The 17,550-nt window shown below is 47.0% G+C and overlaps 1 protein-coding gene and 1 long non-coding RNA gene across 4 annotated transcripts in view; one reads left to right on the forward strand and one right to left on the reverse strand.

Annotated features, from left to right (window-relative positions):
* Window positions 1–8,923, reverse strand: part of LOC135907637 (A disintegrin and metalloproteinase with thrombospondin motifs 5-like) — a 109,056-nt gene extending 100,133 nt beyond the window's left edge. The window contains exon 1 of one of the 2 annotated variants that reach the window (XM_070527169.1): window positions 8,567–8,923. In XM_070527169.1, the coding sequence (XP_070383270.1) occupies window positions 8,567–8,797 (231 nt within the window). In that variant the 5' untranslated portion in view covers window positions 8,798–8,923. The remainder of the gene's footprint in view (window positions 1–8,566) is intronic. The other variant, XM_070527170.1, reaches the window with a different exon arrangement.
* Window positions 8,924–9,114: 191 nt separating this feature from the next.
* LOC139050599 (uncharacterized) lies at window positions 9,115–14,587 on the forward strand. Of its 2 annotated transcripts, none has more exons than XR_011508966.1 (3): window positions 9,115–9,521; window positions 10,483–10,660; window positions 14,446–14,587. It is a non-coding gene; the product is annotated as an uncharacterized lncRNA (long non-coding RNA). The 2 variants fall into 2 exon arrangements; XR_011508965.1 differs by lacking the exon at window positions 9,115–9,521 and adding an exon at window positions 9,880–10,099.
* Window positions 14,588–17,550: the final 2,963 nt, after the last annotated feature.

Below are 17,550 nucleotides of genomic sequence, written 5' to 3' on the forward strand. Positions count from 1 at the left end.
AAAGCTTAGATGCTTAACTTTTTATGCCGCTAGTACGGATCCTACGGTATAATCTTGCAGTCGTCGTGATTGCGCCACATTCGTACTGGGTCCGCCATGGTGAAAGATGATGAGTGCGAATTGGCATCCATCTCACTCGCAATGAATGCCATCATTCCATTGACCGGAGTCTCTTCGTGCCAATGAAACGTACGGGCGCCATCAGGGAGCAAGCGTAAAATTTTTGCAAAATATTAGACAGCTGTATGCCTTATAACTCAAGATGAGCACAGGCTCGAATTTGATAGATTACTGTCGCTGCTATAGATCTCTCAAAGACGACCACTGCCGATCAGATTTACAAATTAACTGAAGAGGTACGCCTCTCTGAACTCTGAGGGAGATGGATGGATGGATGGATGAAAAACTTTATTAGGGTCCTTTAGGGCGCGCCCTAGCGCGCAGCGGGCCGCTCCCACGTCGGGACAGAGAGGCCGAGCCTCTCCGCTGCGTCGCAGGCCCGTTGGACAGCCCATAACTGTTCATCGAGGTTGGGGCTGTGTAGGACAGCATCCCAGCGTGAAGAAGTGTTACTTTCATCACTGCGTAACGCGGGGCAGCGCCAGAGCATGTGAGGTAAGTTCGCCAAGTCATTGCATAGTGCACATGCATTTGTCGTCTGAATTTCGGGGTGCATCTTGTGAAGAAGTAGGGGGTTTGGGTATGCCCCCGTCTGTAGACGCCTTAGTGTCAAAGCCTGTGGTCTGAGTGATGTGGGAGGCTAAATTTAACTTTCACTGAGGCACGTGTTGTGTGACCACGGGGCCATCTGTGCAACCGACACATATATGATCGAGTAATGTTTTTTTCCACACGCACTACAATACCAAAGCTTGGTGCGTGGACAGCAGAGTTGCAAACATGGAGACCATACTTGCATAGCATATCTTTTATGCATGCAGTTTTAGCAAGTGCCTCTTACGGCCAACTTTTGAGCCATTTCCTGAGAATTTTTCAGGAAGGCAATCTTAAAGCAAATGGCATAGTGTTACAAAAAATAGCACGTCCCTACACACCTTACTGTTCCAGGCACCATAAAATTAGCCATACGCGACGACTCTATTTCAGCGGCTAAAGTTAAATACTATATTCAGAGGCAAGGCTAGTCGGAAGTTCTTAACCAAGCTATCGGCAGTTTTTCGCACAATTTTCCAGATTCCCAAAATTGTAGTGCTGCGAGACTTTGAATAGTTCTACACATGTGCAAGTTCTACGACGTATTCTGCAGTATGATATTCAAGCGTTCACGGAACGCATTTGTACGTGTGATTTAGGATTCAATTTTATTTTCCGAAACTCAGACGAAGAAATGCTGGAAGACTAGGATGTACATTCATTTTGCCATTTTAAATTAGAAGCAACCCGTGCATTGAGTAATAATTGCTTTTTTGGCAGAATGCAGGAGCAGTAAAACTGAACCTATATATTCATAACGATCGCAATCGTCTGCCGTCAGACATGACGTGCGTTTGTCGGACACGCTAAGTTCAAGTGCTCTCAGTGCAGCGCACGAAAAGACGACGAAATATTACATGCCCTTCCAACAGAGTAGGGAGTGAGCTCTGGCACAGAAGCGTCAGGCGACCTGCAGCTGTGCAGGTAATGTCAGGTTACATCGATATATTAGCACGGTCACCAGCTGGAATAGATTATGTTAGGCGGAACAGGACAATGACAGCTTGGCACCGATCATCTGTCGCCGTCCTACAGCATGTCAACGCTTGCACGCCACGTCCCCGTGTCACTATACTCCAGAACGTTTAAAGCGAATACGTTACTTGTTTTTTTTTTTTCGCCTGTTTTTTTTTGGCTTTGGTTGCCTGTCAGAAGGAAGACGACGGCTTCATAATTATGGTATATTAGTGAGAATTCACACACTGATTAATACACGAAATTTATTACAGAGTGGCTAGCGTGTCAGTGTACTACTTGGCGCTAAACTACCATAACTATAAGCTAAGACCAACTAGCCCGGCCGTGAGTCCTTTTGAGAGACGACTACGCAAAGGATGCGCTTGGCTCGCAATGCGGTTTGAGCTCGTTGCCGAACGCCAACTACTGTATCTCTTTAAGACGCTCGTGCATATTCCCATGCCAGAGATATGCAGGTTGTGAACGCTGTTCTCTGCGCAAATACGCAACGAATACGCTGCCTAAATATTCGTCATCGCAGGAGATATATGTCGTCAAGTTGACCATTCCTTGAGCAAAGCGAAAAGCTTTCCTACAGCCGTTCGGCTGTTTTGTTATATTTACCCCCATTATTGATAGTTCTTGAACAAACTTTCGCGTAAAGCACGCCTTTTATTTCAGTGAAAAGTCAGGGACCTAGCTGTTTATTGGGCGAACCTGTGCCCAGCGAGACAAGTAGGGCAATGACTGCGGCAAGCACACTCGATCGTCGATCGTCGAATTCGGACGTAGGATCTCAAGTGGATGTTTTCATGTGGACATTTTATTGTATCTAATAAGGATTTTCTTGAAGAGCAAAATTTATTCGAGACATCCATATTTCACTTATTGCTTCAACAAGCTAAATCAATTCCTGTCCTGTTGAACGACTGCCGAGATCCGCTGGTCAGATTCGGTTTCATTTATTTTAGCAGTTCTGAAATGCTGGACGTTGCAATTATCTAGCGCGTTGATTGTTCGATCGAGCACGTCTTTTTAGATTGTCGTGAGTGTGCGGACATCTTTTAAATGGATAAGGTTGTCTTTCTTTCACAGGGATCGTGTACTGAGGGCAAACGAAAAGTGCTACACTGGCCCGTTTTTTTCATCGAATGTCTGTGGTGAGAGCTACTGTCAATCGTGGTCTATTATCGACGATTTCTGTCGAGAGCATCTCTAAGAAAAATCGCAATTTCTTCAGAAAGGCGAAGCATCGATAACGGTAAAAAAATTCCAGGCAGTCACATGAAGCAAACATAGCGCTTTTGTTTTATTTATTTACGCGATACTGCAGACCCCATGGGGTGCAAGCAGGAATGGCTGAATTAAAATATACATTATTCGGAACGCCAAGAAACAGCAGTGCAAGTCAATAAGGCACAGGAATGATCACTAACAGCATAGACGAAGAGTATGTGGAATATGCTGAGAAGTCAATTATACAACGTTGGAAAATGGCATTTCTTAAATTTTAATTTTCAAACACTTCAGGCAATGAATTCCATTCCGTTGTTGTTCACAAGAAGTAGGAATATTTATATGAATTCGTCCGCGAAAAATAGGTGGTTAAGGTGTATTTACGTTTGTGGCGGATTCAGCGTAAGTGAGTAAGTAGTAAGTGAGTGAGTAGTCAGCGTAAGTGAGTGCGCGACGTAAGGGTCTGGAGAGATTCCAAATTTCCTACAAAGCAGTGAATGAAGAAAGTTTATTCGAGAAATTTGTTGTCTTATGTGGAGCGGCCAAATTTGATTAGCTACCATTAGTGCAGATGGTGAGTCACTATATTAATATTTGCTGTAAATAAAACGCACTGCACGTCTATGCACTTTTTCCAAGTTTGAAATGTCTTTTTCATTGTGTAAATCCCAGACTATTTCTGCATATACGAGTTTCGTCCAGATGAGAGATATCTATGCCAATTTCTTAACGATGCTTGGTGTTTCTTTAAATTTGTGCCTCAAGAGCCCTAGTTCTCGTTTTGCAGATGACTTGATATAATTACTGGGGTTAGCCCAACTAAGCCACCCATTAACCATAACACCTATGTACTTGTAACATGCAGCACCAGAAATAGGCCTGTTATTAAATGAGTTGTCAAACTTCAGTGGCATTTTCTTCTGTGTTTCGGCCACATCAACTTGTAAACATTCGCTTGCTAAGTAAGTTAAGAAGCCTGGTGTGAGCGCGCACACCAAACATGAACAATCGATGGCCGCGGACACTCGCTGCAGAAATGCTTGCGCGAGGAAGTGCGGCATCAGCAGCGAGTGAAGTGACCTTCGAGGTGTCTGACGCTTCAACGCAAATTGAGCGCCGGTAACATAGAGCGCGCAGAAAGCTACGAGCCGTCGACGCACCTAAACTGTGTCGCCGACGCAGATCGCGATCAAAATATGGCCGTGGGACCGTGCATGTGCAGTTACAGCCGGAGTCCTGCTTTCACTCGCAGACACAGCGTAGAGCCCACGGCGACGGTGTTATCACCCTCGAAGTTTATACGGAGCATCATGGCGATGGCGACGCCGACGGCGACAGCCGGAAAAGGCACAGGCCTGCGCGGTACACGTAGCGCAGCCACTGCGTAAGCTGGAGGAGCGGCTCCATAGAAACTCCACTTTCGGCACCACCCACTTCACGGCACTGTCCGCCCATAGCTGACGGCAAGCTGCGGCTTGCGCTACAGCTTTTCTTTGCCTCTGCACAGGTGCCTGCTAAACCCGATGTTGAGGGGTTGCAGCCGCGCGCATAGCTCTACGATTCGCTTCTTCAGCAGCGATTCGTACTTTGGGAGGACGCGCCATAACATGTACCGAAGAGTAAACACAGTTATAGAGACTACGTTGCGCACATATCACATTCTTTGATCCGTGGCACAGTACATTCCTGTTGATGACGATGATGATAGTTTATTGGCATCCCTTTGGAAATAAGCTGGTGACAAATAGCAACCCGGCCTGCTTGAGTTAACGAGATCCAGCTACCCGCAACATGCAAGTGATACATGCAACTGCTACATGTCGGCACACCAGGCGCAGTATAACGGAACTGCAATGAAAGGTTTGTACGTATTGAAGCTATGCGGCGCACCTTTCACATCGCGTGTCAAATGGCACGATTCGACGGTAATGATGCTCATGATAATTTGATGGCGTTCGCTTTGAAGCAGTATGGTGGAAAACTGTGACCAATGCTGCTTGAAATTATCAAGTATGCCATATATGTTTTTTCATTACATCAATAAGTATACGTCTCCATAATCTTTTCCTTCCTCAAGACTTCCCTACCTACTTTGTGCCGCTGCCTTTTCAAGTGCTACATGGCATGCCACTTGGCGTAATAATGCCCAACTGCACTGCAAAGGGCGCCATATATACACTGCGCAGAGCGCATCTCACATCGCAAGGAAAATGGCATGATACGATGGTAATGATGATTATGGTAATGATGAGCCACCTAACCACCTTGATTTATTCAGGTACATAATATATTTTCCAGCATTCTTCTGTACAACTCCGTAATCTTTTTTCTTCCTTGAAACCTCCTCAACTTCCTTGTATCGCTACCTGTTTTTGTGCTACAAGCATTCTACCCGGCGTAATGTGCAACTGCAATGCAAGCGTGGATGCATCGACGCTACGCGGCGCGCATGCAACATCGCGTGTCTCCTCGCGCACTAGGACGCGTTTATTGGGCACATTTCCGCGAACTGCTAGCAAGCGCTGCCGTGCCTCTGTCATTTCCGCATGTAGACTCGATTAAGCCCACATAGCTTGATCACTGTGCTGTAGATTGTAGGGATGCCGTGTAGTTCTGGGAAACGCTCCAAAGAACACCTAAAGAGGATTTAGATGTCACACCACACACAATGCGTTTCCTACCTTTTAGATATCCTTGTGACCGACGATATTACAAGTTTATGGCGTAGTAGACTGTGCGACAGGCAAGCTAAGCCACCGCGAAGCACTCGGCCTTTTATTCAGGAATCTGCTTCCTACGTTCCTAGTGCGTACGCCGCACAGCAGCGCCGTACTGGATGCCTTCATTGGTCGCTTGCATATGCTTTCACCCGTGCCATACTCGGCCTCGATTTGGGAAAGGCATTTGATAACATCGCGCACTCGTCCATCCTGAAGATCATCACAGACCTCGTTCTCGGGCGTCGGTTCTATGGCTTTCTATGACTCTCTCCGCTCCTTCCTTCCCCAGTGCAAGGCCGTCCTACGCGCAGGAGACCTTGTGCCGCAAGCAGTCGAGCTCGGACCGCGGGGCACGCCTACGCTTTTCAATCTGGCTATGATCGGGCCCTCCGAACGACTCTCGATGATCCACGGGCTTAACCACACCATTTACGTGGGCGACATAATCATCTAGCGCTCTGTAGGCTCAGGTGGCTTCATCTAATCTTCCCTGCACGAGGCCTTCAACGCCGCCGAGTCATACTTCGAATACACTTGTCTGAAGTGCTCCCCCACCAAGTCGGAGCTGTTGCTGCACTCACCCAAACGCCGGGGCGCCAAATTCTGAGGGTGGGAACCCCCGGCAGAACGTAACATCATCTTCAGCGCCAGGGACGGCCGTACCGTCCCCAAGGTAGATTCCATCAGGGTCCTTGGCATGTTCATCGAGTCCCGCGGAACCGACACCCAAACGGTGTATAAGCTCACGGCGAAGACGGAGAACACCATACGACTCGTACACAGTGTGGCTAACTGTAACCGCAGCCTCAAAAAAGACAACCTGCTACGTCTCGTACACGCGTTTGCTCTCTGCCACTTTGCCTAACTCGCTGCCATGCACCATTGGCTACGCGCTGAGCGCCACAAACTCAATGGCCTCATTCGAAAGGTAGGGAAACGGGCCCTCCGCCTTCCGATCACCACTGTCACGCAGAAACGCCTCGAGCTCGGTGTGCACAACACGCTAGAAGAGATCACCGAGGCTCAGAAGCGAGCGCAGGTGATCCGTCTCACGACCACCAACCTTGGCCGCCACGTTCTGCGCGAGGTCGGCTTCTTCTCCTCGACCACGATTGGTCCACCGAATTCACCGGGCGATCGCCCTTCACCAAGTGCACAGACATGCAAGCGGACATCACGTTCGTGGACGCCGTCGCGTACCGCTAAAACCGAGCCTTCGCCGCAGTCGCCGTCGTTTCCCCGCAGCGGACCCTCAACTCATCCGCAATCTTCACCCGAGACCCCGAGGTGGCGGAGCAAGTAGCCATCGTCCTGGCCGTGCTCGACGGCCAGCGGGAAGTGATCTACAGCGACTCCAGACCGGCCATCAAATCCTTCGAACATGGCGTCGTCTCCGACCAGGCGTTACGCGTCCTCCGTAGCACGGCTCCAAGCACCCTCAAGCACCGCACTCTCATCTGATTCCCCGTCCATCTCGGTCGTGTACTGAGCGCCCCGCCCAAGTTGGAGACGCCCGCTACGCGCCAAGCACGTCTTGCAGGACCACAGTAAAGTTTTCCAGTCCTTAAATTTCTGAATCGTTTAGTTTGTTTCTTATTTTGCTGAAGACTTTGCTGCCATGTTAAAAAAGTAGAAAGCTGGTGTGGCTCAGTGGTAGAGCTGACTCCCACGCGACGAGGCCGGGTTCAATCACGGTGGGAACTGTTTTTTTTTGTCATCCCCGGCGGTAGCTGCTACGGACACCGGTAGCGGCGACGGACAGAATCGTCAACCGTAACGGCTATTCAAATGGGACCATAACATCTTACGCTGTAAAAATTTGCATGGCGGGTCCATATAAAGGCTATCGCAATAAAGGTATGTATCACGACCCGACTTAGGCAGTTTCTCGAGCCTCTCTAGAATGCAGTACAGACCTCAGACCCGTTAACAACGTGCAAGTGGTTCGTCAGAGATCTCATACGAGTTTCCCACTGCAGCGCCAGCGTCGTAATCGAGAACACGCATCGGACGCGCCGCTGCTCAGGGCGTGTTAGACCCATGCGCGAAAGAAATTCACCGGGTCGTCTTCACAGTAGCGATTCAAGCAAGATATCCGATCCGTGCAGGCTGGCGCACAGCGACAAGTGGTGTCATTGTCTAAGTAGCGAAGCCTACCAGGGCCGGTATTTTGTAGCGATGCCTTTTCCGATTCTATGCTTTTTTAGGCTTTTCGCACTTGGCCACTGGTCAGAGCGACGGTCTGCCCACATTATCAACGTGATCAGGCGCCCGTGTGTGGTGGATGATAAGAATAGCATAGAATAAGGCATAAGGCATCGCTACAAAATAGCGGCCCAGCACCTCGTTTGACGCCAGCGGAGAAAAACTATGCGCGACGCCCTAACACAAGATAAGCGCTCTGTGGTAACCGCAGCTGACGAGAATTTCTTTCCAGCGTTAGACAAACGCCTCCCGAGCAGCGGCCCGTAATCTAACGGAGGTGTGCCAGTGTAAAGGGCAGATGGTTTCTCTGGCGGCGCTTTCGCGCGTCATTATGAGCAATTGTGAGGTGCACGCAGAAGGCATGGTGACGCGGTAAATGTCGATACGAACTTGTGCAACGACACCATATACAAACAAACACCGCACAGACACATCAACTACATATATCGGCTTTGTGGGCGGCGATACGAAGCGACAAGAAAGCACCGGCCAGCGATTCGACAACAAAGTTTAAATTCCCAGGGACGATCAAGCAAGCTGCGCTGAACAGCTACATGTCCAGAAAGAATGGCGATGGCACAACGCCACAAAACACTCGCATAAGGTACAGAATATTAATCTATGGTAAGGAAGCGTGCTATACAGCAAGGCAGGCGCACGGGCGGGCGGGGGATCAGTGATTCGCAGATGAACAGCTTTCTGACGCAACGAGGGACTTGTTCATTCGAACTTACCTCGCAATTCTTTGACAGGAGCCGAAGAATCCAGAACGCTCCACGGATGTACCTTGCATCAGCGTAAAACGCGGAAAACGACGATGCCCGGGACGAAGCCACCGCTTCTCGCACATCCAAACCCGAACAGAAAGTAGGCCTGCGGGTGCCTGGGCGTGGTCTTCCGCGTGGTGACGTCGTCGCGCAAGATCCGAGCAAAAAGTTAGTTCGATCGAAGTTGTAATGCTGCATTAGCTAAACGGACATAGGATGGGCTTCCTGGTAATCGTAGAAAATAGCGATACTCGCCATATCAGTCAAACTAAAGGTCGCCTATCATACCCCAAATAAGATTCCGTTGGGAAACGGGTTGGGATCAGTTGAATACCGTTACAGGACGCGGCAGCTACGGCGTTCATGCGGCTGCGGTACTGCAGGATGCTGCTGTAATTTTACTGCTTCTTTTAACAGTGCACGTACGTCACAGTCCCGCACCAGACTTTCCATACGTAAGCTTCGCTTACAACATGGCGGTACAACCAACAACATAGATCAGGCGGTTAAAGCTTCTTTAGGAAATAAGCCCGACGATGGCTCTCGACGTCATGCTGCCACACGTTACTGACGAGGACAACCTCGACGTCGCCTGCTATCTGTTGCGCGCCGAAAAAGCACAACCAGCCCGCACGAGCATCAAGAGCCAGCATAGGACGGACAGCCGACATTGCCATTTTCAACGACGCTACGTGTTAACCCAGCACGGTGACAGTATTTGGGTATAGACCCTGATATGTTGACAAGAACTTCGTAAGATACTTTTGTAACGCTATTTCCGAACTTGCGAGGTCATCGGACGTATTGGCGCACTGCACTACGAGGCCGTCCCTGACGGCATTGCCCGATCAAAGTGACGCAGTGAACGATCTCAAGTCGTCCACGTCGTGCGTCTTGAGCCTTCCTGTGCCCGTTGGCGAAGGTGGGACTTTGTTCTTTCTTGGTATCTTGCTTTGCTGCAGATAGTTACGTTTTTTTCTCTTGTGTTTGCTTGCAGCATCTCGATGGTGCTTTCACAGCTAAGCTGTATATGGCTAGCCGATTTGTTTGTCCATAAGTGCGTACGTCTGTCGCCTGTACGCCAGAAACTCATCCGGCGCATCGCCATGCGGATGCACGAAAGAATAAAGAGAAAGAGAGGCGCAGGATTGGCTGCGCCAGGAGGGACGTCATTCGTCTCCCTCGGAGCCGAGCGCGCGCGCAGAGGTTTCTTTCCGGCTCCGAAATGGGTAGGCCACGTGTCACAGTACTCCTGAAGAGCAAGCAGCTTTCCATGAACAGCGCCGCAAGCAGAACCGGGAACAAGCTCCCGTGCGCCGTGCCGATGCTGCAGCCCATTCACAAGAACAGACTGGTGTAGGCGACCGCAAGCAGCAGCTGCATACCGAGGATCCGCCAGCCTACCAAGCCACCATTGAATGAACCATAGGAATTAACCCAGTAACCGGGGCCGCCCGTTTCAGATGTTGTGGTTAACAACCTGCACGGAGAGCTTGGACCGTAAGTTTTGAGAAGAGGCATCGACGCAAGCACTTGCTTATCTTTCTCCGGTGACTACTGTTCACCGCAGATCTATTGTCTGCATGTGTCCGAAGTGTCTCGAATGTTATCGACGGTTCTATCTGTTATCTTTTGTCATCGAAACTTGTGTAATTCGATTTTATGTGGTACGCGAATCGTCTAGTACTTTCTAGAAGTCATGCGGGCACCAGTGATAAAGCAGGAAGCTTTGATGGGTTGTGTTTTGTTGTGTTTGGAGTGTAACCTTTGTGGGCATAAGTTGGCTCAATAGGAAAATACAGTGACGATTACGATACTTCTTATGCGAAATTTGAGCGTCGTTCTGTACGTCATTTTTTTTTCATTTCGCGACATATTTGCAGGCGCGGACAGCCTTCCTCGTGCAGCGTGTTCCGAACGGAGTGAAGTATTCTGCAACTGTCTCGCTAACCGGGAGGTGGCGAGAGGCAGCTCGTGGCTGACGCGGGGGAATGATTCACAGCAGCCGCCGCAGACAGACCGCCGCTCATGTAGCGCTTTGGTGAACAGTCTCCGCGTAGAGTAAGTACCTCGACGCGCGCTCCTCCCCGAACGGAGCGGAGGCGAGCAAGCACATCGAGGCATCCTAACGACGCCTGCTACTGTGGCGCCATCTCGCAGCCATCGCCGCTACAGCCCGTCTTGCGCGGCGCTACACTTTCCTTCTCACGCTTTTGCCATGCCCTCCTCCACTTTCCGCCTCACGTTTCCACTGCACCCTCCTCCTGGCTCTATCTTCCTTCTCGCTGTCTTTCATTGCCCGCTTGCGCGCGCTTTCACCCTCATCTTTCGTTGTGCTCGTTCGCTTGGTTACGAGGTATTACGCCGACGCTCACCGCAGGAATGGACACTTAAAAGCTGCGCTCTGAAAGCTTGTTGCCTGATTCAGAGTTTTTCTGATGCGTTCTTCGGCGGGACAATGTATACAGGGTGCACCAACTATCGTCTACCAAAATTTAAAAGATATACAAATGCTACGTAGCTGGACAGAACCAAGCTGATGCTGTTTTCTGTCGCTTAGAGATACTCATACTCTTTGTTGCATTCTGCCTCATCAGATAATTAGCCTGTTAATTTATTCAACTTTGGAAATATTAGAGATAGATGAAAAGTGTCATTGAGAACATTCTAGAGCAACATAAAAAACTCCTCATGCAGCTTTTCTGTTGCCCAATACACACTACATAAGAGTTTTTGCTAGCCTGAGGGAAGCATGTGAAGACACGCAAAGTGCCTCGAGCGGCCAGTCCGGGGACACGCAAAATATAGTCTGATTGCCTCCAAGCGATGGTAAACAACATTACTTTGGTTTTGTCCACCTACGTTGTTTGTATTTGCCTATTTACACAAAAACTTATTGGGGTTATAAAACAAACTTACAATAGCTGCCACTGATGTTGTACACAGCAGAGAACGAGCAAAGAGCTAAAAAGAATGGTAATGGATCCGGCATTGCAGTCTAGCGAATGGTTTATGCTTGCAGATATTTAAGAAAAACGTTGCTTCTAAATCTAAAGTACTAAAATACTGTGATCTTATAAGCAGCACTTAACACGTTGTTTCATGGGTGTCAATAATGGAGGGTAGTTAACGAAAAATTCTCTGCTGACGCGTTTTTGAAACACTCCTGTTTCATGACGTGAATATAACTATTTTATCAACATTACGAAGTCATGACTGTGCCATCGCTTAAACTGTGGCATAATTAAGCGAGAAGCAGAGTCGGATCGTTATATTGCATGTTGCGTAAAACATTTCTCTTTCTTGAGACCTTGGTGCCATTTCACACACTCTTGAGTGGTAGTTGAGATCCTTAAATGTCGTTGACAAAATCTGTGCTGCTTTGCCTCGAAACTCGCCCAAAAATGTCTGTGAGCTGAAATACGCACTCTTTGAACACTGTTCGAATCGCAGTAGTCATTGTTCTTGGTGTACAGAATAAATTCACGAAAAAAGAAGTTTTCTTACTTCATGACTGATTTTTTATTAACACTAGAGCCTCTACCAACTGATATATTGTCACGTGGTAGTGACTGTGAAGAAAGAAGCCGAACTGAAAAAGATGAAACTAGCGTTTCACTGGGCGAACTTGTCCTCTCAAAAACAGGCTACGCTCAAGCAATGGCGACAGCGGCGTACACAGCCGGCCATCGTCGAAAATCTGATCAACGGGTCAAGCGCATCGGCTTTTATACATCAATCGTCGGATGTTCCAGACTAATCGATGGGATCCGCGCGCCTTCCACAAAGTTCTACATTATTCGCGTCGCGCACACATGCAATCGGATTACACAAGGTTCAGTCACAGACAGTGGATGAAACCATCGATAACATTCCAGGAACTTCCCACACATGCAAGCGCGTCCTGCGCTGTGGATAACATTTGTTAGGCGGTGAAACGTGTCGCCCGATGAAGACAAGTGCACGTGTCAATATCATCGCGGGCATAACATTTATTTGCTAATTGCCGTAGTTTGCTTGGCCGCTCCCTTCAGCATGCTACGGGAAGCAGTCCAGATGGCGAAATGGCAGCGTGCACAGCCCATCGGGCATTGGTTGTTTGGACAGCAGTGCAGGACAGCCTACGCTCTGAACGAGAAGCCCAGAAAATATCGTCAGATTTCTGGCATTTCTCTTGATCGTTTACCGAAGCTTAGTATGTTTCATTTTGCTCTTGTTTTCATTTTGTCCTGTCCTTCAGTTCGTTTATGATAATGCATCGCCACAGTGCATCTCTTTAACCGTGATATCAGTGAATTTGGACAAATCCCCTTTACTTGGAAAGTATATTTAGCGCCAGCGAATAAGGACAGATGGGAGGCGACAGCACAGTGCGCTTTTACTTTTACTTGTAATACTTTACTACAGTACTTTCATAATGAGCACAATTTTGTAAGATACACCCGGTTGGCACTTAAGGTAGAGTACTCAACATTGAGAATTCGAGCAACCTATCAAGTGTGCGGCTGCATACTGACGGAATGGAGAGTCAAACTAGATTCTAAAATGAATATCCGAAGCGAAAACAGACGCGGTTAAAGTAACGTAAGCGAAGCACACTATGGCAGCCATTGCTAGTCTCTTCTTTTTCTTTTTTTTATTCGCTGTGGACGTCATCGGCGCTTTACGTTAGTTTGCTGTAAAATACGCGTACCAAGACCTAAAAGGGCAAATGAAATTGTAGTTTAAAGTATTTAAAATACGACGCGAGCTGGTAATTCAAGTACACGATGCATGCACGGAGGACACGGAGAAGAAGGGAAGCACTGTTTTTTCTCTAAAACTTTCATCGTGCCTATTACATGCGCCGTTCGACGCTGGCATTTCCTGTAGCCACCGGAATAACGATTAGCTGTTTGTTGCTTGAATAAAATGCTGGGTGAGCAATGAGAGGCACCATCAACCCGATTTGAAGCCTTCGCCAAGAGCATTGGCCTTCGTAATGCGGCAAAAAGAATAACAATTTCAATCGCCTCGTCTACTACCCGAATGTACGCGGTAGCGCACGAGAATATTGTGGCGGTGGGTGTTCGGGAAGTTTTCTTATTGTGACGGAAGGTATTGCGGACGCGTTTGCCTTTGTATTGTCCCGAATGCCTGTGTATGGGTTAGGTGGAGAACTGAGTGAAACGGACGCTATATATTAGCGGCGTGCACCCACTGCGGCGATGTGCCCAAAAAAGGGCTCAAATATCTCAATATAAAAATATTGAAATAAAACGCTCGAGAACACCTGAATAGCTGAAACTAATGGGCAGCCATATACATTCTCTACGGAGCCTTGGAGGGTTGAAAATAAACTGATTTTAGGCACTTTATCGTTGCATCGTAATATTTTCTTCATTTTCTTGTGTTTCATATCACACGGATTTTATCCAAGTTTAGGGGATGCTCTTCTTCAGCCAAAATCCGAAAATATTCTGATGGCGACGAAATACTTCGTACACGCGTGTTGCCGGAAATGAATCAATCAACTAATGATACCAAATTCTCAAAGGTACTCGGCAACTAAAACATATTACTGAGATTCTCGAGTTTAACGCGTCAAACCGCGATCTGTATTGAAGGAATGCTGAAGCGGGGAGGCTCATTTATTTTGGATTTGAGTCTAATTTGGTCTCATTGATGTAATTTGGCTTTTTTGATTTCCTTGCCGATTTTTTTCTTTTTGTTTGTTCTTTAAACATGATTGTCGTTGTAATAGCCACCTGCTAAGCTCTAAACTGAGGGTGGCAGTATTGAAAATAAATAACTTATCGTGCACCCAAATCAAGCCACATGACCGTTTTTGCATGTTTTCTTCACAGGTATGTGGCTTACCTGGTTGGAACAGAACCCGGGACTTCGGCCTCAGCAGCGCAACGAAATCGCCACTGGGCTGCGTGGCCTGTGTAAGGCTTTTGAATGCAGTGTAAAACTTTAAAAATTGTATTTTGGAGGCTCTCTTTACTTCGGTCGTAATAAATTTTGTGCTTTATAGTGCGGAAAAAGCAACCTCTAATGACTGCTGCCTAAGTCTGTACGTGGCTTTTTGTGCCGGTGCATTCAGCTGTGTATGATTTTGTGTGTGCGTGTGTGGTAAGGTGGAGGTTGAGGTCATTGAACAATAAGCGTAGCATCTTTTTTTCATCGCAATCTCCGCTCACTTGGAACGCCTCGTCGTACGATAATATGACCAAACAAACAAGGCTATATTAAATATACAGCTTCTGCGATGTCGGAATACATATATAAGCAGCTTACCGAGTGTGAACGTCTGTGAATGAGGAATGCATCACGCTTAGTCATGATTCACTGTTTTACATCTCTAACACAAGAACGCGAATATGTTTGACTAAGGCAAGTCAGATGAACACACATTAAATTTTACCAGGGAAATTAGGCACATATCGACACTCAGCCAATTACACAAGTGTTTGGTTGTTTTGAAGCATCCCGAAACAAGTGGCTATTTTCAACTGCTGCTGATACTACGCATGTTCTCTATGTCTATGTTCTCTAGACAATAAAAGAAAATTGAAAGTGGAACAAATAAATCGTTTTCCTCTTAATATTTGTTCAGCTTACCAGTAATTAATGAAGTGCATGTTTCTCTGAACAGAGAGGCCGTTTGGTGCAGATGTCGTGCCTAGTGCCGCGCAAAATGTTAAGTGAAGCCACACGCACGTTTTTGTTATACTTTTCACAGAACGAGACTTCGCAAAGAACAAATTTGAGGACAATGACCCGTATAAATTTGAGGTTAACTTCGTCAAACAGTTCAGATGCAACATTCAGTGAAGCTTTCACGACATTAAGCAGGGATTGCGACCTTCGTAGTACAGATCACGAGCAAAATGTAAAATGTGATCCTCTACCTCATTTCAGCATTCTGGGTGAAGACGCCACAGCTTTGCCACATTCTCATTCAACTCATGTTAAACATATCAACTGAGACAATACTGATGAAGTCAGAGTACTCCGCGAAGAGTAAACCATAAGCCCAGTTTAACGTAAGAAATTACAAATTAATGTGGTCCAAAGAGAGGAGCGAGTGCATATCATGCAATGGAAGGTCAAATTATCTATACTCAGCAGAAACCACACGCATGCTGCCTACGTTAGCCAATATGTAGTGCGATAACACCGGCGAGAAACTGCATTCGTGCTCTGCATGAAGATATCGTTTTAGCGAAATAGCTGACACAACTATGGCACAAAGTGGGCACGTATACATGTTGCTCGCCTTGGTTACATCGCCTGCGGCTTGAGGTGTCATCAAGCACGATCAGCACAACGCAATTACATTGTCACATATGCAGTAACAATGTCAGCCAGTGTGTATGACAGATGGTGCCGTAGTTGTGAGCAGCCGTTTGGCGGCGGGCAAATAGATATTCAGCTTACCAGTAATTAATGAAGTACATGTTTGAATGTGAAGTTGGTCATAATAAACACGTATTGCAAACTATATATAATGGTATCCTTCTACTGTTTCATTTGGCGTCAATCCACGTCTACCACTAACGAGTGTTTAAAAAAATGTTTTCTCTAACATGAGGCACCAGAAAAAAACCTTAGGCGCAATAGACTTTTCATGTGCTTAGAAACACGGGATTCCCTCATTTTCAACGATACTGGCATAAAACGTCTGAGGAGCACTTTTCCGGTTTATGTGCCTAGACTTCAGCACAGACAGCAGCAAAATATCTAATTAAATTCATGCGTGAAAAAGCCTGCCACGTCTATCGTAAGCAAACTGCTCCACCCATCTGCAACTATGCAGCGCAAAGTGAATAATTGGTGGATAGCAGTTTCACCTCTTTGTGCGCAACCTTTACCTGTGCAGGCCTGAATACTCAAAAATGCCGTGGGAGTTAGTCGTGTTTCCAGGCGAGAACACTCAGCACGTAAAGGAGGTAGTTCTGCTCCTACTGAATCAGCACTTGTTTATTATTATGTTTGTTACAGTGCAACGGGCAGGGGACCTCATAAACAAGCTGGCTGAAGCTCAGCTTATTAGCTAGGCTGATTATGTGTGGTTGAGCTAAATTTAGCAAACTAATGCCATGAAAGTATTATATAAATATTTGCAGCGTTTTAAACAATACTATACATATAATCAATTAGCACAAAATTTCGCGGGGCCGCTGAGCTTAGCGATTTAACGATAAGCTGTTCGTATCAATCGATGAAGATTCACTGTTTTTCAACACTTCCTTCAACATCCGTCAAACACTGTCTCAACAAAACTAAGAACTCGCTGTCTATTTGGCCAATGAGAGCGATAGAGTGGCTAGCTTGTGCTCCATACTCGAGCCGGCGAAGCTAACGATACATTAGAAGTGACCAAGGCTGTCGTCGACGTCATCTGAAGCATTCTCGTTTCCAGGTAGGGGCCTACTTAAGTTACCTGTGCCGGCTTGGTTGTGTAGCAAGGTGTGTGCGTGCTGGTCCTTCTCTAGGGTTAGGATTAACACGATGGTTGTATTCAGGTGAGAGCTCGTGAAGTCGATGAGGTTTCGCGTGCACTGGTCGGACTTTTATGTGAGCCTCAAGACATGTTTTGGTATTGGGGCAGTGGCTTGCGCCCCTGAGTTCCACGAGAAGTTTCCTCGTGTGGAGACAGAAGTCAGCAAATTCAATTCCGTGCCTAATAATTGCCGACTTAGGAAAACAATCACCCTGTCTAATACATACAGTGATAGATTTTTCAGGTTTTCGCTGTCCTTAAAATATTGTCTGTGGCAGATCGCACGATTCCTATGCTTCAGCTGCAATCTTCGAAGAGGCAGGCGTTACTAGCATGAGAAATCTAAACACATATTCAACTGATTACCCAGAAGTCACTAAATAACTGCTAGATAATTACTTTGCGGCATAGATTGCAATTACCTAATTGTAACTGGCGAGTTTCCAAGACGTAGCCAATA

Source organism: Dermacentor albipictus, chromosome 10 (genome assembly GCF_038994185.2).
Source record: "Dermacentor albipictus isolate Rhodes 1998 colony chromosome 10, USDA_Dalb.pri_finalv2, whole genome shotgun sequence".
NCBI lineage: Eukaryota > Metazoa > Arthropoda > Arachnida > Ixodida > Ixodidae > Dermacentor > Dermacentor albipictus.